This window comes from Castanea sativa, chromosome 2 (genome assembly GCF_040712315.1).
Source record: "Castanea sativa cultivar Marrone di Chiusa Pesio chromosome 2, ASM4071231v1".
Classification (NCBI taxonomy): domain Eukaryota; kingdom Viridiplantae; phylum Streptophyta; class Magnoliopsida; order Fagales; family Fagaceae; genus Castanea; species Castanea sativa.
In genome coordinates, this window is record NC_134014.1 from 985,166 (window position 1) to 1,009,031 (window position 23,866).

Here is a 23,866-nt window from a genome sequence, read left to right on the forward strand (position 1 = left end):
AGCTTCACTATATTGAAATTCATTTGAGGTTTATCCTTTGCTCAATCTCCATAATAACTTAATCTAGAACATGTTTTATTTTGTATATATAACAAAATAGTTGTGCATATAGACAGTACAGTCGTTATTAGTTGCACAATCCATTGAAGTAACCTGTGAACGTGATTGCTGAATTTGCTGCAGCATGAAATCAACATTTCATGCGTGTAAAAATCAATTACAGACTGAAACTTAGTTGACTACCCTTAATCGAATAGAAATGAGAGAACAACCCAAGAGTATTGGACACTGGACAGGGTCTAGCATGAGCAGATGATTATCCAAGTAATGAATTTGACTAGCATGATTCAAGGGTGTGGTTAAAACAGTTGATTATGAACGACATGGCACTGTCATTTCTGCAATACATAAATCATGCAAAACATATGGCAAGATTCAAGTCCAATAACCATTCTTTTTTCTATTTAATTGCACTAGGAAAGGATGCTTGATAATCTGCCTTGTATAGCTTGAGTTACTGCTTGGAAATTTCTCTAGGCATATAGAAAATCTAGAATATAAATTGAACCCTCTTTCCAAAACCGAGGGTAAGATAAACAAAGAAAATCCCACCATGGAGAAGCTAGGCAATAATATAGATATGACAAAACAAAGATACTGTGCTTAATTGGATTTGCATTATTAACCACACTTCTCTTCAATTGGGTAAAAAAGGCTCAAAGTTTCTATATCAATATGACTGTTTGAAGATGCAAAGATATGAGATTGAGAGGAAAAAATGAAGGCTTTTAGCTGTCAGCAGCATCAAGTAAATCGAGAAGGCTGAGAAAGATGTTGACAACATCTAGATACAAGGCAGCTGCAGCCCAGATATAATCATCATAGTAGTAGCGCTTGATTATATTGTCAGTGTCATAAACAAGATAACCGCAGAATATAAGTGATGTCAAACCACTGTAAATCATCATGGACATCTTGCCCAGAGGGATAAAGATCTGTTCATTAAGAAGAGGTTCCATTAGTCCAAATTTGGATGAAGGGTGAGAGAGGAATCAAAACAAGCTGGGAAGTCCCATTTACCTGAATGAGTCCAAACACTACGAGCACAAGGAGAGAAGCAAACAGAAAGGGTCCTAGAAAACTGAAATCTTTTCTTCTCTTCACTGCCTAGAAGGTGTAGAGAGTTAGGCTAACAACTGCAACACACGTGAGAATAGCAGCCTCCAAAATAATTCGTCCTGTTGACAACAAAATAAAGTTTACTCTAAAATAAAAAACACACAACTTGCATTGATTTTTAAGTTTTAACATCACAATAGTTATCAAGTAAGTAAAGGCTTACACTAACTAAACAAAACTAGATACCGAAATACTATTAGAAGAATGTCATCAACATTTTGTTACAAAAATTTAACTAATCAGCATATTCTCAAAAGTTCTTTCTTTTTTCAACTCTCTAAATTAAGCATGTTAGATTGTCTAGAATAATTTTTGTGGTCAAAACATGGATATTGCAAATAGGAACCTGCTTGTTTCAAAGTCCAAAGAGTTCATGAAGAGAAACCGATTCCAACCAACTGGTAACAGAGGTAACAAGAGAATTATATTCATATGGAAGACAGGCAAGAATATAAGAGTTAATTTCATAATCTCCAAGTGAGATTAAGGTAGAGGGAGAGGAGGGAGACAATTGTTTTTGGAGGAGGGGCTGTTCTGCCATGAACATGATGGAGGATTTTGTTGCCATTAATATAGGGTAGAATAGCTGTTTTCCAAGAAAGGTATTTGTCTTTGGCAAGTTTGATTTGGAGATGATTTGATGGAGTAAGTGTTGAGTAGGATTGGGAGGTGGTAGCTGAATCAACAGTAGAGGAGGAAGATGAAGAATTTGACATGGTTGGACGTGAGTCCATTTGCTCTGATAGCATAAAGAGATTTGAAATGTGTAATTAGATTCTAAATGTGATATTTGCTTCTCATGAAATCATTGGGAGCTTCTTCTTGGATTTATAACAATTGAAAATAAAAAAGACATAGTTGTTATCAATCTCCTGTAACTGTTATCTGACATGTTTGATGGTTATCCTCTTGTGGTATTTGACTTAAATTGTTCTGATATGTTACTGGAGTTGTAATCGTGTGAGAGGATGGCTTTAATGGTGTTTGATTCAAATTCGAATTTGTTTTAGCCGTGTGAGGAGATGAGGATAAGGATGTCTCAATAGTCAATAGTAAGTAAGTGCTCAAAAAGCCAGGGGCATTCCACCAATTGTATGTTTCTGGAAACTAATTGTATTGTAACATTGTTACATGTTTAACCTCTTCCAAAACACTGTTAAGTCTCAAAACTATGTTTTCCATGACTAAAAATTGTATTAAACTAGGTTGACAATAAACCACAAAAAGACTTAAAATAAGGCATGGTTAACTAATGCAACTATAACATATACAATGTTCACAAAATGCTAATTGCAAAGACATATGTTTATATATGAACAATAAGATTATGATTAAGAATTAGGAACATAGTCTCAATATTAAATAAACAGGGGCTTCATCAAATTCCTTATCAAGCATCTGTTTCACATGTTTCTCACCTGAAAATGAGATCAATGAGAAACACAGACGTGTGAAATTACTAACTAAAGTATCCACCACAGATTAATGAAGATCAGTTTCTTAATTCCAATAGTGAGGAAAGAGGGAATTTCTTGAAATAATTTATATAACACCAAAATTAGGCCCTGTCTCCTTCAATTAGATATATTCTAAATCTCTTTTATAAATTATTTTAAATATTTTATCATGATTCTTAAAATTCTTTAACAAAATGAAGATTCACACGCATAAACATTAAAGCTGCCCTTAATAACAGACGCCCTTTTCTTCCGTAACATAAACCATATAAAAAATTAAAGATCAATTCAAGCAATATACACAAAACAAAAACCAAAAGGAGAACTAAAGTAAATTGGAATCATCACCACAAATCACTGAAAAATGCAATTAAATAAAGATTCAAACTTTTTTTTTTTTTTTTTTTTCATCAAAGAAGGCTATAAAAAAGTATAAATCTTTATTTAATTTTACATAACAAGAAAAAAAGAAAAAAGATTGAGGTAAAAGTATTCAATACCTTTTGTAAATGCACAAGCAAGTCCCACCGCAAATGAGATTGAAACCGTAAACAGCATGAGAATGAAGAAGTTCCAAGGGTGATGCTTGTGGTAATAGTACAAGGGGCATAAAACTACATATCATAAAACAGCACAGAAACAAAGTAACTGAGTATCAAATTCAAGAACATGTATAGCACGCGCTCAATGTGCAATAAATATACACGATTTTTTTTATTTGATTTGAAATATACACGGTTTTTGCATGGTATGATTTTTTTTTTCTTCCTCTTTTATTTTTCATTCAAATATGAAAATTTTATATTCATGACAGTAATTAACACTAGCCTTTGAGCACGCGCTCAATGGGCAATAAATATACACAGTTTTTTTTTATTTGATTTGAAATATACGCGGTTTTTTCATGGTACGATTTGTTTTTTTTTTCCTCTTTTATTTTTCATTCAAACATGGAAATTTAATACTCATGACAGTAATTAATACTAGCCTCTGAGCACGCGCGAGACTCTTCTATTTTTTGGGTAAGGGTTAATTTAGAGTATTTATTATAATTTGGGATTACTACATTTTTCAATCACAAAAAAAAAACCTAAGGGTGTGATGAGTATTATGTGTTATCTTAGATGCTTATTTTACGTATCTAGAGGTGTGATGAAAAATTATATTATCACACATAATACTCATCACACCCCTAGATACATAATATAAGCATCTAAGATAACACATAATACTCATCACACCCCTAGGTTTTTTTTTTTTTTTTTTTTTTTTTTTTTTTTTTTGTGATTGAAAAATGTAGTAATCCTAAATTATAATAAATGCTCTAAATTAGCCCTTACCCAAAAAATAGAAGAGTCTCGCGCGTGCTCAGAGGCTAGTGTTAATTACTGTCATGAGTATTAAATTTCCATATTTGAATGAAAAATAAAAGAGGAAAAAAAAAAAACAAATCGTACCATGAAAAAACCGCGTATATTTCAAATCAAATAAAAAAAAAACTATGTATATTTATTGCCCATTGAGCATGAACATGATTTAACCATTATACTCCTAGAACACGCATCTCTATCGTGACAAAATATGCACATATATTAATAAAACCAAAAAAAAGAAAAGAATAAATTGGTACCTGAAAAGAAGTACTAAAACTAAAACAATAGTTAAATTTCAAGGTCATTAACTTTTAAACTAGTTTTTTGCTTTTTAGCTTTTATATATAGTTTTTTTAAACCTATTTTTTTTTTAGGTACAAGTATACTTTTGCTAACTTTCAACAAAAATATAAATAAATTGTTTCCAAACAAATACTAAATATAGACATGATAACATGTGCAATCTATCAAACCTTCTTGTCTTGTGCAAAAACTATGCCAAAAATAGCCCAGAAATCTAGCATCATAAAATACTTGAACCTACCTATTTTCTAGGATTGTCTCTAATGGTAACATCTTTTATATATATATATATATATATATATATATATATATATATTTAGAAACAAACACAAACGCACGGGAGAGGAAATGTCATTCTAACCCAAAAAATATTTTGGTAAATTTTTTTTTGAGTAAAATATTTTGGTAAAATTAAAGTTTAAGCTCCATAGTTTAGGGATTGTAACAAATTAAACCTAAAGGTTCAAAAAGTAACAATCAAATCCTTTTTCTTTTTGGCAAAAATACCATTTTAGGCGTTATAGTCAATTTTGTCTTTATGTTTTAGTAACAATCAATTTGATCTATGTTATTTTCAATTTATAGTCAATTTAGTCTTTACCGTTAACTAACTAATTGAAAATGTGTACATAGCTAAAGGATTGCGTAATTGGCACATTAAAAGCTTACATAACTACTAAAATAATAGTGTTTATTTCTATAAAAAAAAACTATAAAATAATAACAATAAAATTATTGGGTATTTAAAAATAACACATTAGCATTTATTATCATTTTCTAATTAAGCTTCCATGTTAGCATTTTAATTGAAGAAAAAAAATCACAAAAAATATTACAAAAAAAATACAAAAATTAAAACAACAAGATTTTCTTTTATTTTCTTAGTAACCAAACATGTAAAAACAAAAATACCTACAAAATCCCATATCAAACCTAGACTAAAATCTAGGAAATTCTAGCATTTTGCCCCTATTTGTAAAAAATTTGGCAATATGCCCCTGTTTTGAAACTCGATTTACTCAAAATCAAGTTCAGCGTCGTTATAAGTCCTTAAAACGTCGCTATAGGGAAAAAAAAACTTGCATGGAACTAGATTTAGAAAAAATCAAGTTTCAAAACGTCGCTATAGGTCCTTAAAACGTCGTTATAGGGCTCCTTAAAACGCTACTATAGGGCTGAACTCGATTTAGAAAAAATCGAGTTTCAAAACAGAAGTATGGACCTAAATAATTTGAAAACAAGAACATATTACCAAATTTTTTACAAAAAAGGAACAAAAGGCTAGAATCTCCCTAAAATCTACTTTCAATTGTCTTCTTCATTCTATATTCCCAATAAAGGTAAACATGAGTCTTTGCCGATTAAAAATAATATACTTAAAAGGGGAGTTATCGAAGGTGGTAGCTGTGATGGTTGTAAGTTTGATCTGATGTGGAGGATGGAATTCATGCCTTTGAGTCACAGCTAGGGAATGTTATATGATGTGTCCAGTTTGGGAAGAGGTGAGGATTAAGCGTCAAGCAATTTGTGGATTTTGTAGATCTGGGTAATTTAATTTACCTCATTGATAATTTGCAATGCCACTGTCACTGTGTGGAGCAATAAGTCTTATTGCTGGCCCAAGGTCTAGGCAACTTAGTAAGGCGTTAAACAAAATATAAAATTCCCTATTAAAAAAAGGTCTCCCTTCGTAAAAGGTCCAAAATTTTATAAAAATATAACATTTTTTAAATAATTGATACTTTTTTTAAAGAGTAATGCTAAGATATTACAAATTTTACTGTAGGTTTAATTGACATATTACTAATCGCATAAAAAAGTAATTTAAATACAAATAAATTAAGTTGTTGAAATTCATCAATTACAGTCATTATTGTATTATATTGTGAACATTTTGTAATAACTTTAATATATTTTTTTCATTTCTAACGAGGCTTCTAAAATAGGAGATCAATAGAAATTTAAACCAACTAAAACCCTAAAATGTTTCAAAAAAGATACTACAAATATGATAGATCATCAATAATGACTAATCTCCTCTAATAGTATGAGACCTTAATTTTTGTAAACTAATCTCCTACAAAACCACACCCCAAATAATATCTATCTCTTTCTCTTAAAAAGAATATATAAAATTAAAATTTAGATTACAACTATGCTTAACTATGCATAGTCATATATCCAAGTTAAAGTAAATTTTTTTTTTAAATAATTTTTTTTTGTTCTTTTTGTTTAAATTTATGGTTCAACTATGATATTCAATTCTCTATATGAAATTAACATTAGTTTAGTTAGTATTATTCATCAAATTCTGTATTTACATCAAATTAGTCTTGATTTAATTAGTATTATATAATTTTATTTAATTAATGTGTACATATAAAAAGGTCTCATATAAAATTTTCACTTTAGGTCCCAAATTTTCTTGGGCCGGCCTTGCAATAAGAGGAATGGAGATTGATTTGAGAGGGATGCCCTGCCTTTAAATCAAACTGTGCACAAAGCTAATGCGATGCTTTTGGAATTTCAACAACTGCAAAGCTAATGTAATGTTCTTAATATATATTTTGATTCTCCAAAACAAAAGTCCATGAAGCCTTGGGAAATTTTGACACCAATTAAATTAATTGATTACCTAAGTATATTATTTTTTTGATACAAAATGGTAGTGGACTTTATTTATTCAATCAATATCATGCTTTACAATGAAAAAAAGAAAAGATAAGCATTTTCCTAACTAAACAATAGCCTCCTCATTCTCTTTTGCCGCGCTAGTAAAAACTAGAGCAACACAGTTAACAGAAACAAAAGATATACTAATAAAATGTTCACATATAAGCTTAATATCCTCCAAAACCCAAGCCAATTCTAAGGAGCAGAGTTATTGAAGTCCACCAATTCAGCAAGTGTTTTGACAAAACAAAAGAGCCTTACGCATGACGTTAATTAGAAAGCCCCTTTTGAGTTCTGGATTAGAAAGCCCACACCAACAGAAGACTTGGACCAAGACTGTGAGAAAGCAAGGCTTAATTTACCCAATTACGTTAATTAAGCATAAATCCAATTAACATGTGATGGACACAACTGTACCGGAGATTTTAAGTGCAAAAAATATATAAATTTGACAAATTGTCTTCACACCTCCGTATCCTCTAGCATTAGGAGCAGCCAAATTGGTCCATATGCCTCCAAAATCCCTAGGCAAGAAGCAAATTGGGAAATCATTAAGATTCATTTTCATCACCAAAGTGTAAAACCATAAAGAAATAGACATGAGTCACAATTGTGTTTTTAATTTGTTGTACACAAAACACCAGCTATTAAAAAATAAAAAGCCTAGGAAATTATGTTTGGTTTAAATGGATTAGGTTTAATTTGGAGATATTTGTGAGTAAATCCTAGTTTTACTATGGTGTCTTTCAATATACATGTCTAGTGTAACATATTTGTTTTAATTTTTAAACTTACATATGACCCTCAGCTAACTCTTCCAAAGTCATATATATTGCTGCCTCTCCTTTCATGCGAATTATTTCATGGATTCTAAATAATCTGTTCCAAAGTTGTTTTCATTAGAATGAGAATAATAGAAACAACTAAATTTGTTCAAATTGGTTACAAATAAATACTATAGGATAATAGAAGAGAACCATTGGATCCAAGCAATAGCCCAAACACATAATGACAGTCAACAATCAGAGTCCAACTAGTTGGGCAAAGATAAGCTTGCACTATGGCTCGAGCATAAGGGATAAGCTTTCAGAGCCCAGTTGATTGACATATTTTAATGTGTTGTTTGTTGGCATTTTTGACAGTGTCCAGAGCAATCTAAGAATGCTCTTTAATTAGCCAAGAGCCCAAAAAACCACAAGAGCCCAAAAAACCAGAATGCTCTTTAACCTAGTTTGTTTCCCTAAGCTGCTTTGTGAGGTAAGGTGTTCTTTTGAGTTTTTATGGATATCAATAAAAACAAGTGTAGAGTTTTATGGTCCAACGATATTATCTAGACTCATTTATGTGGAGATTGTGGATTTGAATATTACCTCACTTATTTGTTTTATATAACAAAAAACTAATCTTCAAGATTTAGATATCGATGGCAGTAGATTTGAAGCAAGTATGTTTTATAAATTTAAAAAAAAAAAATTATCTTAATTTCTTTTTGAATTGTGAAAAAATGGTCAGTAAGAAATCAACAATCTACCAATTTGTCTATAGAATAATTGTACTTATACTTATTCTCGTTGTTTTTACTACCACTACAAAACTATTTTTAGCGGTAAATTTTGTCAAAATTATTCTTCACAACAAAAAGAAAGATGATTTTCTAAACAACTAATCATAGATTTTCAGAATTTATAAGCACACCGTGTTCTAGTTTTGATTTTTGAAGGATTTCAAACCTAAATGTTTATATTTTGCTAACAATAAATGAATAATAGTTTTATGAAACTTAGTATATTTTTCATTCTTGAATTTAAAAAAAATTGGCTTATCCTTTAGTCCCAAAAACTAAAATCCGAATTCCACCGCAATTGGGTTTGTGGCACTGGCTTTGAACACCAAGATATTGGTCCAACTACCTTAAGGCAACCTGTAAATGGCTTCAGTCACCAAGATCCTTAGACATCACCACTCTTGTCCTGCTTATACAAAAATACAATGCTGTCGCAAAACTGTTTGATTTTGATGGCTTGGGAGGAAATTTTTTGTTCCTTTAGGATCCTCATTACAATTTACAGGACCACAAGTCTTGTCCAGATACTTTGGTGTCACATAGATTGAGCTACGACTTATCAAACAGTGACCAATCACGACAACCGACCTGAACTATGGCACTGGTTTGTACACGATGATACTCAATATTATGTGAAAGCGATTTTTTTCAAAGGGTTCAGGTTCAGTCCTAGAATTCCTATGGGTAAATTGGCAAGCAATTTGTCCTAGATACAAATAGAATTTATTGCTTGTATATGGGCTTGATTGTGATGGCAATCAGCATGTGCTTTAGGTAAATTCATTAAGGAAAGTGAAAGTTTTGGACTTTCATCACAGGTGCAAATGAAAATGAGCCCAATATTGTGACTGAAAGGGGTCCTGTTATATAATATAAGATATCTTTTTGCTAAAACTGTTACACAATTGCACAAGTAATGTGCTCATATGAAAGAGTGCAATAAAAAGCAATTGCTAATTTAAGGGATTTGTTTGTTTAATCAATTGAAGTTCTATGAAAAATGTTTTAACTTCGGAGTAATATATGATAGTTGCTGCCCTGGGGATTTGTATGTACAAAAGATATATATATATATATATATATATATATATATATATATATATAACATTAGAGAGCACATCCGACATGATCCAAGAGCATCGGCAATAAAAAGGTTGGAAGATGTTGACATAAGACATTGTCCCATTTTTTACCCTTCTCAAATTATTGGGACTATTGGAAGATGTTGATATTGCATTACCTGGTTATTCATATCAATCCATTAAACTGTCTACGATAACATCAGCAGCAACCTCCTTTGCAAGCCCACAAAACCATTTTGCAACTTGTTTTAAAAATTTCTGAACCATGCTTCTTTTCTTCTGTGGCGGATTTCCAGCATCCGACGCGGGTGGAGGAGCGGCAACACAAGAACACGGTGCCGACATCTTGAAGTAAGAAAAGATGACAAAGCTAGAGAGAGAAAGAGAGTAAGAAAAGATGACAAAGCTAGAGAGAGAAAGAGAGTCGAGAAGAAATAGAGTCTGATATCATACAAAGAGAGATCAGAGAAGTTTGGGACATTTATAGGGCCTCAATAGGCTCAGTCACAATACTCATCAATATGCAGATTTTGTCTTAGCAACAACAATTGCATTACGTTATACCATAACTAGCAGCAATATCATAATGAAATTTCCTACAGCAAATATGTTGATTTTGTCTTAGCAACAAAAGAGAAAATATATCATACTATAACTAGCAGAAATATCATAATGAACCTCAAATTCAAAACAGCAGCTTCCAACCCCATTTTTTTCGAGAATTTTGAGATACCTTAACAAAGAAGGCAAAACATGTGAATTATTGACCTTTCATTTGCCCTTGCCAAAATAATGAAAGCTTCATTTCACTAGTGAGACATGTTTTTTTTGGTAATAGTGAAAAGATAAATGCCAAAGAGGCTCAATTTTCTCAAGCGATATATTCTGGAGTGGTTCCAACGACAAAAAAAATTACACAGTTTTTTGTCACAACTCTGACTAGGCAGATTAGGAATGTTTTCTTGTCATTTACACATAAATCCACCACTTTTTCTTCACTAGTCACATTTTACAAAAAAGTTGCATAATTTTTTGTCACTAGGCTTTTCCTATATTCTAGCATCAATGTGCTGTTTTTGTTTCATTGTTTGAAAACCATGCGGTTGATATTTCTCCTTTCTTTAGATACTGGAGAGTACCCGAAACGCTTGCCACGACTCTGAGCCACTTGGCCCAATTTTTCACATTCAAATGTCTATATATCACATGATACACACTTGTTTCGTTTCTCCCTCGTGCATTTTCTTCTTTTAAAAATTAAAAACCGAATTGGCAATATGTGCAAATGACTCCCTTCCGTTTTGATTCTTTACTTATTCAAATGAATCACAAACATCATCAACTTTTTCCGCTTTTTTGCACTTTGGTATCGAGAGGGGTAGGGGAAGTAGGTCCGGACTCCAAAGCCGGTAGTCATTTATAATTTTGTTAAGCATTTTGTGATTTCCACAATAAAAAGAAAAGATTGAACAATGGTAGAACTCAATTTGGACATATGGTACACTTTGAAAACCAAGATATCTCTTAAATTTCAGGGGAACTTGCCTCCGTGCTATGGTTGGTTTTGGTTAGCTATGTATTAGTATGTACTATGATTTGTGATTTGTGCAGTTGAAACATCTTATTTTGCTCTGTCTATTATCATTTGAAAATGAGCTGATATGTTCCAATCCTATTACCAAACCCAAAGATTAAAAATAAATAAGCACAAAAATTAGTGAAAATTATTGGTATATGTTTGGCTAATAGCAGATTTCATCTTTGCAATCAACAGTTATACATCTTGGCCGGACCGGATACAACTGATGAGATTAAGTCCACGGCAGCAATAACAAATTGGCTATCCAAAGGACTCCATTACTTGCTTCCACCACATGTTCAGCCAAATATAAACAAGCTAGGACTTGCTGGCCATAGCCGCGGAGGAAAGGTTGCTTTTGCACTTGCTCTTGAAAAGGAAGCTACTTCTCTTAAGTTCTCTGCCTTAATAGGCCTTGACCCGGTTGATGGAATGGACAAAGGGAAACAAACCCCTCCACCAGTACTCACTTATGTCCCTCATTCATTTGACCTTGATATGGCTGTAATGGTTATTGGGACGAGGTTTGGGTGAGGTGAAAAAGAATCCTCTATTTCCTCCTTGTGCTCTTAAGGGTGTGAACCATCAGGACTTCTTTAATGAATGTCAAGAACCAGCTTGTCATTTTGTTGCCAAGGACTATGGTCATCTTGATTTATTAGATGATGATACTGAAGGGCTTAGAGGGAAAACTACATACTATTTGTGTAAGAATGGCAAGTCTAGGGAACCCATGAGGAGGTTTGTTGGAGGCATTGTGGTTGCATTCATGAATGCTTACCTTCTAGGTGATAACAAAGACTTATTGGCTATAAAAGACGGGCAAAAGACTGTACCAGTGGAGCTCAAAACTAATGTATGTATAGGGTGAAGTTTAAATGTAGAGGCTGCTATATTTGTTAGCTTATAGGAGTCTTTATATTATTTACCTTGAATAAGATTGCAGTTGAAAGTAAACTACCTTAATTGAGCAAATTTTATTTTGAACTAAACTTAATTTTTGAAGTAGAATGCTTTGGAGATATAAAAAGTTTGTAGTAAGTGAAATATTTTTGGGACTTTTGCCCATAACAGGTGTGCCAATGATTGACTGATAATCATAGGAGGGACATTCTTACATAGCACGATTATTTGGCTTACTGGACTATTTAAGTTTTTTCATCATAAGAGTCCCTGATAAATGATAATCAGTTGACTACATTTTTTTCCCCTCTCGAGCATAAGGTTGGTGTGATAACTTTTATCTACTGGCTACTTGGCCTTGCTTCCAAACTGTGAATTTTTGTTACATTATAACTTCTCTTCTCTTTTGAGATTAAGGAAAAAATGAGTATCTTTTAAAAAAATTGGATGATTTTGTTTTAGTTACAATTGATCATAGTGGGTAAAGACTAACATGTTAGGCATTGTTACAAAACTTAGGAGTGTCATTTCGTCTATAGTTTGGAGGTGAATGTTATTTTGTAGTATCTGGAAAGAGGCTGGTGTAGTGCTTCTCGTTCTTTGAACGTGGAAGCAAGCCAAGTGCTTCTCGTTCTCTGAACGTGGAAGCAAGTCAGGTCTTGCTTTTTGCAAGTAGTTTTGTAGTCTCTCCTGTGAGACTCTCTGTTATTTTTTTTTCCATTACCCTCCCCATCTTGCAACAATACAACTAACCCCTGTCGTCCCTCAATCTCACTGTACCCTCTCATTATGGCCGACGAACTAGAAGAGATATGGAAAAAACTAACCATTACTGAAGACGAAGAAGAGGGAATCTCCCTTGGAAATGATAGTACACAGGCTGCTCAAGAACTGGGAAAAAATTGTCTTCTCATGCACATCCTTACCCAACGAAGCATCAACATTGAAGCACTCAGGAAAACGATGAGAATGATATGGAAACCGAATAAGGGAGTCCTAATCTCAGATATTGAAGAGGACCTGTTCCTGGTTGAGTTTGGAGACAAGAAAGACAAGCAAAAAGTGCTTGACATGTCCCCTTGGAGCTACGAAAAAAACACAGTTCTCGCTCCAAGACTTTGATGGCGAGTCGGTGCCGAAAGATATCAAGCTCATCTGGTCTCCTTTCTGGGTCCAGATTTTCAACCTCCCCCTCAAAAGTAGAACTAGAGAAACCGGTTGGAGTATAGGATGTCACTTAGGCGAGGTCATGAATGTTTATGTGCCAGAAAAAGGAGTTCAATGGGGGCGGTGCCTGCGAGTAAGAATCAAGATAAATGTAACAAAAAAGCTTGTCAGGGGAAAAAAGATCAACTTTGGAGATAACGACCACCGATGGGTCTTCTTCAAATATGAGAGATTACCAAATTTTTGCTACATCTGCGGCAAGATCGGTCATGGAGAAAAGGAATGCACAGAGGGTATCTCACCAAAAGGAAGTGGAAACGAGGGTGCGTACCAATATGGAGCATGGCTTAGAGGCAAACCGGGCAAGAGATCACTAAACAACCCGGAACACCTTCACAGCCACGCCTCCGATCAACCTTCATCGGAGCTCAGGCACACCCACAAGCCGCAAGGAAGGACGGAATACCCACACAAAGGAGATGGAGTTCGCGACACCTACGTGAGGCGCGTGGTTGGCGAGAAAGCCGGGCGACGTGACGGGGACATGTCCTATGCCTCGACCGCTCGAGGTTGGATCGGGACAAGCGGAAAAGCCGGCCTTGAGCGGCGAACCCGACTTGCCGAATGCTATACCATCTCTTCTAACCTTAAAATGGATATTGCCAACCTTGGGAAGCCCATTCCCTCCGTCCTAGGTGTGACGGATGACCTGCAGAGGAAGAAGCACGGCGAGCGGATAGAGATAAGTGAAAAAGGAAAAAGTGTTGTGATAAAAGGTGAAGAGATGCTGCCTAAAGACCTTGAGATTGGAAAAAGTCAACATAACACTTGGACTCAAGAGGATGGGCCCACGGCCATGATTTATGACACCAATATGGGCTGGATTGATGAACCGCCTGGGCCAATAACTAGACATTGGAGGCGTATTACTAGGCCCATTGAAAACACAAGCTCAATGAAAACTCCAAGCATCATTGTGGATAAAAAAAGAGTCGGCCCAACTCCAATCCAAGAATTAGAGCCGAACTCCATAATAATACAACGTAAGAAAAGTAAGAAGGTGGCGACGCAGAATGAGGAAGAACAGTCTAATATGGATGGCGGTTTGGCGGAGGTTGCAATGCAACCCTGCCCAGCTCAATGAGTATTATATCTTGGAACTGCCGAGGGCTTGGGATCCCTCGGTCAGTTCGAGCCCTCAGGACGGTCGGGCGAGAAGCTCCTCTTTTGATCTTCCTCGTGGAGACAAAAGCCAAGGTTTCTCACATATCTAGACTTCAAACTAAACTTGATTACACGCAGGGAATCATTGTTCCGAGTGATGGAAAAAGCGGAGGTCTCGCTCTACTTTGGAAGGAAGGCACTAATGTTTGGACGCACAAATACTCAAACTCTCATATTGATGTAGTCGTCACAAATACCACGTCAAACATGCGTTGGAGAGCTACCGGTTTCTACGGCCATCCGGATACTCAAAAGAGACACACGTCTTGGAAGCTACTAGAATGCATCCACTCACAGCTAAGCCTACCCTGGTTAGTATTCGGAGACTTCAATGAAATAACTCATGTTGAAGAAAAATGTGGGTGGGCAGAGCGAAATGCAGATCAAATGATGGCCTTTCAGAACGCTCTTGATGCATGTGATCTCCAAGACTTGGGCTTTAGTGGCTCAAACTACACGTGGTGTAACGGCAGGTTTGGCTCGCAACGAACTCTTATACGTCTTGATAGAATGGTGGCTAACGCAGAGTGGATGAACCTGTTTCAGGGTGCAATGGTTTATCACAAGTCCATGGCTGCCTCTGATCATTGTGCCCTCGTCCTACACCTGAAAACTAAGCAGCTCCAACGTAAAAAGAAGCCCCGGTTCCGCTTTGAGTCCATGTGGCTTAGGGACCCGGGGTGTAGGGAGGTTGTTGAGCTCGCTTGGGACGCCACCAACCCTTCTGGAGATCTAACAATGCAGGACCGAATCAAGAACTGTCAAAATCAACTTCGTTGGTGGAACACGAATGTATTTGGTCATGTTAATAAGCAGCTTCAGAAGAAACAGGAACAACTTCAGCACCTTGAATCTCTGAACACTCTGCATGACTTCGCAGAGAATATTGCACTACTCCGCAAGGAAATTAATGATCTGCTTGACAAGGAGAATGACATGTGGTGGCAAAGATCCAGAGTTTTATGGATGCAACAGGGTGATCGCAACACCAAATTCTTCCATTCCATAGCCAGCCAACGGAGACAGAAAAATGCCATCTTAGGACTACAAGATGATCACGGAAACTGGCTGGAGAGTGATGAGGATATCGAAAAAATTGTCCTAAATTACTACCAAAGCATCTACCAATCTGACATGCCCTCTTGCTTTGATTCCGTGGTGCAAGCTATAGAGCCCAAAGTGACACCGGAGATGAATGCCAGTCTGACCAAGGAATTCCACCCCGACGAAGTGCGGATTGCACTCCAACAAATGCACCCACTCAAATCTCCAGGCCCGGACGGTATGCCACCCATTTTTTATCAGAAGTTTTGGAATATTGTTGGTCCTAATGTTACTGACTGTGTCCTTAATATTTTAAACTCTGGTGTTATGCCCCCCGACATCAATGCCACCTATATATGCCTTATTCCAAAACGAAACAATCCTCAAAAAGTCACGGATTACCGCCCTATAAGTCTCACTAATGTGCTTTCTAGGATCGTTTCCAAGGTATTGGCAAATCGGCTTAAGAAGATTCTGCCCCATATCATAAGCATGTCTCAGAGTGCATTTCTACCAGACAGGTTAATCACCGACAACATCCTTGTTGCATTTGAAACAATGCATTGCATTAACCAACGTAGGAAAGGAAAGGAGGGCCTCATGGCAATCAAACTTGACATGAGTAAGGCCTTTGACCGCGTTGAGTGGCCTTGTTTGGAAAAGATCATGGTGAAGTTGGGCTTCCATGACCGCTGGATAAATCTGATGATGATGTGCATACAAAGTGTCTCATACTCTGTGTTGTTGAATGGGGAGCCTAAGGGCCTGATCCGGCCAACACGTGGTATCCGGCAAGGCGATCCCATATCGCCGTACCTCTTCTTACTATGCGGGGAAGGTCTCTCTGCCATGTTAAAGCAAGCAGAGAACAGGGGAAGCATCAATGGTGTCTCGGTATGTCGGCGAGCCCCACGGATTTCTCACTTACTATTCGCTGATGACAGCCTTGTTTTTTGCAAGGCCAACATGACTGAGTGCTCCAACATTTGGCAAATCCTCCGGGAATATGAAATGGCGTCGGGGCAGAAAATGAACAGGGACAAAACGTCCTTGTTTTTTAGCAAAAACACGCCTTCGGAAATTCAAGACTCCATCAAAGAATTATTTGGAGCTCAGATCATTAGGCAGCACGAGCAATATCTTGGGCTACCTTCCTTAATTGGCAAAGGGAAGAAGAAAGCATTTAACAAAATTAAGGACCAAGTGGGAAAGAGGATCGCCGGATGGAAGGGGAAGTTACTGTCCAACGCTGGTAGAGAAACACTCATAAAGGCAGTGGCCCAGGCCACACCAACATACTCCATGAGCTGTTTTAAGCTTCCAGACTCATTATGTAAGGAGCTTGGGGCCATGATTAGCCGGTTTTGGTGGGGGCAAAAAAAGGAGGAGAGGAAAATTCTGTGGATAGCATGGGATAAATTATGCAAGCCTAAGGCAGATGGAGGAATGGGATTCAAGGATTTAAAAGCATTTAACCTATCTCTACTTGCAAAACAGGGGTGGCGTCTAATGCATAACCAAAATACGCTCTTTCACCAGGTTTTCAAAGCCAAGTATTTTGCGAACTCCACTTTTCTTGAAGCTGAATTAGGGAGGCATCCCTCCTTTGCATGGAGAAGCATTATGGCAGCCAAACATGTTGTGGCTGAAGGTACCAGATGGAACGTTGGCAATGGCATCAAGATCAATTTATGGGATGATAAATGGCTACCAACGCCTACCCACTTCAAGCCTGTGAGCCCAAGGAAGAATCTACAGCAAGGAAACCAAGTATCAAGCTTGATTGATCCGAGCTTGTGCACCTGGAGGGAAGATATTATACGTAATACTTTCCTCCCACATGAGGCAGAGGTTATCCTCAGCATCCCCCTCAGCTCCTTCCCCATTGAAGACAAACAGGTCTGGTCAGCCACTACCAATGGCTTATTCTCGGTCCGTAGTGCATACCGAATTGCTCAACAACTCCAAGAAAGCGAAGACAGAGGCCAAGGCTCAGATAATACAGTAATGGCAGACCTTTGGAAGACCATTTGGAACCTTAAATGCCCATGTAAATTACGAAGCTTTGCATGGCGGGCATGCAAGAATATTCTTCCCACCAAGACTCGCCTCAGGGACCGCCACGTGCAAGTTGATGTGGAATGCGACATGTGCGAAGGAACAGAGACACCGGGACATGTATTCTGGGGGTGCGGCCTGGCCATGGAAGTATGGACGATCCTCGGTATTAAGCCACCCAATACCTCCTGGGAGCCGAAGGATTTCTGTGACTTACTCTGGCTGTTTAAAGAGCGATACCAAAATGCCGACTGGGAAATTCTTGTTGCAGCGGCATGGGGCATATGGAATAATAGAAATGATGTCCGACACGGTGGTTCCTCTAAAACAGCATTAGTCTTGGTCGCAAATGCTCGCAGGTACATGGAGGAGTTTAGGCAAGCAGCAGCCGCCGTCATTGCTCCACGGCGCGAGCCTATACGGGAGCGGTGGAAGCCTCCACCCGCCGGACGGTACAAGGTAAACATAGATGGTGCAACGTTTAAAGACGTAGGGCATTGTGGGCTGGGAGTAATAGTTTGGAATGATGAAGGAGAGATCATGGGTGCAATGTCGAAGAGGATTCATTTCCCTCTGGGAGCGTTAGAAGCTGAAGCCAAGGCAGCGGAGTGTGGTGTGCTTTTTGCATGGGAGCTGGGGCTTAGAGAAGTCATTATTGAAGGGGATTCACAGGTGGTCATTCATGCCCTGTCTACAGAGCAACCTGCCCCCTTATCAATCCAGCAGCTCATATCAGGGACTAAGACATGGTTGCCAAATTTCAGATCCTGGAAGGCGCGTTTTGCACGAAGGGACTGTAACAAAGCAGCTCATTTGATGGCTAGACATGCTAAGGAAATTGAAGATTGTATTATTTGGGTGGAGGACACTCCCCCTTTTATTGTATCTGAAATTAACTCTGATGTAATTTCTCTGGGTTCTACGCAAGTTTAATGAAATTTGCAAACTTCCAATCAAAAAAAAGAAAAAAAAAAAGAAAGAGGCTGGTGTGATTTAGCTATTTTTAAGTGAAATAAGCCAATAAAAAGTGAAAATTCCAACAACAAATAAAAGCCCCAAAGTTTGTCCCATGAAATGAATTAAATCCCAAATTTTTTAATTTTACCATTTTAACTCAAGAATTTATAAGTCAAGACTCATGACAATCTTTCCAGTCCTCTGATATATGATGGGAGGGAAATTTTCATTAGTACTCATTACATGTAAACAACACTATTTAGTCTAGTCAAGTATATTCTCTCTCTATTGTCCATTTTGTCTTCTCTCTCTTTCGTGTCTCACCCTCTCTTTGAAAAAAAGTTATTAAGTGCTCATTTTTTCTTATATTGATGATGAATTTCACTATTAATTTAATTAGTAATGATAAATGTGAAAGGAAGAAACATCATCTCACCGTGACCGTACTCTTCTTTTCTAAAAAAAAAAAAAAAAAAACTTTACTGTACTCCAGATTATCTAATAAATAATATCTTTTTAGAGTTTTTATCTCTAAGGGGAAAAAAACGTTAAAAAAAAACTAGTACTGTTTAGAGAGAGAGAGTGTGTGAAACTAAAGTTGGTTGGTTTTATTTTTTTTGAGGCCTTCAATTCTAAAGTCCAATATGCAACCCAAAAAAAAGGGGGGGGGGGGGGGGGAGGAGGGGGTGGGGGCAAGCACAGAGGGACTTACGACCCACCTGCTCCCTTTTGGGAGACTCTCGCGCCCCTTTTGTGCATCAATTGCTTTAGAGTGTCCATTTCTTCTTCTTCTTCGGAATTGGAGTCTGGCTGGGCAATCACCAGACCTTGTATCCTCGAAATCTCGGCGGGCGCGTGCTCGTCGTCCGAGAGAATAACAAGTGGATCTCCTCGAGGCCTTTCGACGTTCTTGAGTTGAAATTGGTCTATCTCTTCGTCTAATGAGTGTTGCGAGGACCAGTGGCGGCGCCACGTTATGGTTAGGGTTGTCCCAGGAACACCCTGACTTGAAATTTATACATACTAATTTTTTTTTTACCCTTAAAAAAAAATAGGAACACCCTCAATCAAAATTAGGAACACCCTTAAATCTGAGCCAAAAAAAAAGCCAAAAAAAAATTCAACTAAAATCTGAAAAAAAAAAAAAAAAAAATTTGTAATAGAGAAAAAAAAAATTGTAAGAGCAAAACAACGGACGGCATTATGGCAAGCCCAACATCAAGCCCACGGCAAGCCCAACAAATGATAGAGGAAGCAAACCCACGATTTCTCAAAAAAAAAAAAAACCCCAATATAGATCAGAAACTTCAAATCAGTTATTAGTAGTTCAGGTTCAGTACATCACTAAAGCTTTTCTCAAAAAAAATTAAAAAGATCACTAAAACTAAAGCATTAAGCAAACCTAAAAAGGAAAAACAGAGAACGGCGCCTCCCCTTAGAAGTTAGATCGTTCCAGTCGCTCATCGAACATCGGAGATTGCTAGATCGGTCCAACTCCAGTTGCAGTCGCTCATCGGTGATCGGACATCGCCGCCCCTCATCGCATCGGAGACGGAGATCGGTCCACATCGTCGCAGTCGCAGTCGCAATTCCAGACTTCCAGTCGCAGTCGCTCATCGTTGCAGTCGCCATCGCCGTTGCACATCGCCGCCGTCGCCCAGGTATTTCTCTCTCTTTTCCTCTCTGACTCTCTCTCAGTCTCTCACTCTCTTTATCTCAAATCTGAGACTGAAATGAATATAGGAAATGAAAATAATGAACTTATTATTTATGACTCTCTCTCTCCCTCGTTATTAACTTTTTATGCCTTTGTTTGAACTAGTGAACCGTGATTGGCTCATTGGCTGAAGCAATCAGTTTTTTTTTTTTGGTTGAGAAACTAGCACTCAGTTTAACTTTATTAATTTTTTTTACTTTTTGAATTTGGCATTTTGCTTTTGGCTTTATCTTATGATTGATTCTTATCCGTTGGTCTTGGTTGGTGTGTAATGTGTTGGTGTTGGTTGGACTATTGGTGCGTGTTGGTGTTGGTTGTTGGACTCAGAAACATTAATTGTCTTTTAGTGGTATTGTGATTTGTAAAATTGTGATTGTGAAATTTTCTGATTGGCAGCAGTGTAATGTGCATTTCAGCATATGGAATGTGTAATGTGCACATGATGGACTCTTTTAAGAAGAGGTTCCATTAGTCCAAATTTGGATGAAGGGTGAGAGAGGAATCAAAACAAGCTGGGAAGTCCCATTTACCTGAATGAGTCCAAACACTACGAGCACAAGGAGAGAAGCAAACAGAAAGGGTCCTAGAAAACTGAAATCTTTTCCTCTCTTCACTGCCCAAAAAGTGTAGAGAGTTAAGCTAACAACTGCAACACGCGTGAGAATAGCAGCCTCCAAAATAATTCGTTCTGTTGACAACAAAATAAAGTTTACTCTAAAATAAAAAACACACAACTTGCATTGATTTTTAAGTTTTAACATCACAATAGTTATCAAGTAAGTAAAGGCTTACACTAACTAAACAAAACTAGATACCGAAATACTATTAGAAGAATGTCATCAACATTTTGTTACAAAAATTTAACTAATCAGCATATTCTCAAAAGTTCTTTCTTTTTTCAACTCTCTAAATTAAGCATGTTAGATTGTCTAGAATAATTTTTGTGGTCAAAACATGGATATTGCAAATAGGAACCTGCTTGTTTCGAAGTCCAAAATTTTCAAATTGCTAAAGTCATGCCAAATTGCAACAAAGTCCAAAGAGTTCATGAAGAGAAACCGATTCCAACCAACTGGTAACAGAGGTAACAAGAGAATTATATTCATGTGGAAGACAGGCAAGAATATAAGAGTTAATTTCATAATCTCCAAGTGAGATTATGGTAGAGGGAGAGGAGGGAGACAATTGTTTTTGGAGGAGGGGCTGTTCTGCCATGAACATGATGGAGGATTTTGTTGCCATTAATATAGGGTAGAATAGCTGTTTTCCAAGAAAGGTATTTGTCTTTGGCAAGTTTGATTTGGAGATGATTTGATGGAGTAAGTGTTGAGTAGGATTGGGAGGTGGTAGCTGAATCAACAGTAGAGGAGGAAGATGAAGAATTTGACATGGTTGGACGTGAGTCCATTTGCTCTGATAGCATAAAGAGATTTGAAATGTGTAATTAGATTCTAAATGTGATATTTGCTTCTCATGAAATCATTGGGAGCTTCTTCTTGGATTTATAACAATTGAAAATAAAAAAGACATAGTTGTTATCAATCTCCTGTAACTGTTATCTGACATGTTTGATGGTTATCCTCTTGTGGTATTTGACTTAAATTGTTCTGATATGTTACTGGAGTTGTAATCGTGTGAGAGGATGGCTTTAATGGTGTTTGATTCAAATTCGAATTTGTTTTAGCCGTGTGAGGAGATGAGGATAAGGATGTCTCAATAGTCAATAGTAAGTAAATGCTCAAAAAGCCAGGGGCATTCCACCAATTGTATGTTTCTGGAAACTAATTGTATTGTAACATTGTTACATGTTTAACCTCTTCCAAAACACTGTTAAGTCTCAAAACCATGTTTTCCATGACTAAAAATTGTATTAAACCAGGTTGACAATAAACCACAAAAAGACTTAAAATAAGGCATGGTTAACTAATGCAACTATAAAATATACAATGTTCACAAAATGCTAATTGCAAAGACATATGTTTATATATGAACAATAACATTATGATTAAGAATTAGGAACATAGTCTCAATATTAAATAAACAGGGGCTTCATTAAATTCCTTATCAAGCATCTGTTTCACATGTTTCTCACCTGAAAATGAGATCAGTGAGAAACACAGACGTGTGAAATTACTAACTAAAGTATCCACCACAGATTAATGAAGATCAGTTTCTTAATTCCAACAGTGAGGAAAGAGGGAATTTCTTGAAATAATTTATATAACACCAAAATTAGGCCCTGTCTCCTTCAATTAGATATATTCTGAATCTCTTTTATAAATTATTTTAAATATTTTATCATGATTCTTAAAATTCTTTAACAAAATGAAGATTCACACGCATAAACATTAAGGCTGCCCTTAATAACAGACGTCATTTTCTTCCGTAACATAAACCATATAAGAAATTAAAGATCAATTCAAGCAATATTCACAAAACAAAAACCAAAAGGAGAACTAAAGTAAATTGGAATCATCACCACAAATCACTGAAAAATGCAATTAAATAAAGATTCAAACTTCTTTTTCTTTTTCTTTTTTTCATCAAAGAAGGCTATAAAAAAGTATAAATCTTTATTTAATTTTACATAACAAGAAAAAAAGAAAAAAGATTGAGGTAAAAGTATTCAATACCTTTTGTAAATGCACAAGCAAGTCCCACCGCAAATGAGATTGAAACCGTAAACAGCATGAGAATGAAGAAGTTCCAAGGGTGATGCTTGTGGTAATAGTACAAGGGGCATAAAACTACATATCATAAAACAGCACAGAAACAAAGTAACTGAGTATCAAATTCAAGAACATGTATAGCACCAAATACTAAAACAAAAACCCCACAAAGAATTTCAAGAAAAGAACAGAAGAGAAGTTTTACGTATGAAAGGAAGTATGCAAATGACGATATAGACAGCAAGGCCAGCAGCGGTTTGAGTGAAGAAGTTTGGTATGGGGCGGAAGAACACAACTGTTGCGGCAACCGCTGTGGTTAGAAGCATTTGGATGCATAAAATGCTGTAGACTTTGCGAATAAACGCCCATCGGAGAGGGCTCTCAAGCATCTCGGGGTAGAGTTGGTCGTTGTTGTTGCCAGACTCTACGTCACCTTTGTTGCTACGAGTCATTGTGTTTGTGGTAGTGACAAGAGTACGTTGATAATTAACGATGAACAGTGAGTTTTGGTTTTGGAGGATATGAAACTATGAAGGATAGCTTATGTTGCCTAATTGAAGGCTATATATGGATAGCTTATGTTATGGGCAATAAATATACACGGTTTTTTTTTTTTTTTTTTTAATTTGATTTGAAATATACACGGTTTTTTTATGGTACGGTTTGTTTTTTTTTTTTCCTCTTTTATTTTTCATTCAAATATGAAAATTTTATATTCATGACAGTAATTAACACTAACCTTTGAGCACGCGCTCAATAGGCAATAAATATACACAGTTTTTTTTATTTGACTTGAAATATATGCAGTTTTTTCATGGTACGATTTGTTTTTTTTTCCTCTTTTATTTTTCATTCAAATATGGAAATTTAATACTCATGACAGTAATTAACACTAGCCTCTGAGCACGCGCGAGGCT

General features: G+C 36.4%; 1 protein-coding gene and 2 non-coding genes across 3 annotated transcripts; all 3 read right to left on the reverse strand.

Annotated features, from left to right (window-relative positions):
- Positions 1 to 788: 788 nt before the first annotated feature.
- Positions 789 to 23,401, reverse strand: LOC142623609 (protein LIFEGUARD 4-like). Its single transcript, XM_075797048.1, has 4 exons — positions 23,155 to 23,401; positions 22,914 to 23,027; positions 20,811 to 20,968; positions 789 to 995 (listed from the first exon to the last, which is right to left on the reverse strand). The coding sequence occupies exons 1-4, from the start codon at positions 23,399 to 23,401 to the stop codon at positions 789 to 791; spliced, it is 726 nt and encodes a 241-aa protein (XP_075653163.1).
- LOC142626531 (small nucleolar RNA Z247) lies at positions 1,528 to 1,660 on the reverse strand. Its single transcript, XR_012842527.1, has one exon. It is a non-coding gene; the product is annotated as a small nucleolar RNA Z247 (small nucleolar RNA).
- On the reverse strand, positions 21,299 to 21,435 carry LOC142626534 (small nucleolar RNA Z247). The gene has a single exon (XR_012842530.1). It is a non-coding gene; the product is annotated as a small nucleolar RNA Z247 (small nucleolar RNA).
- Positions 23,402 to 23,866: the final 465 nt, after the last annotated feature.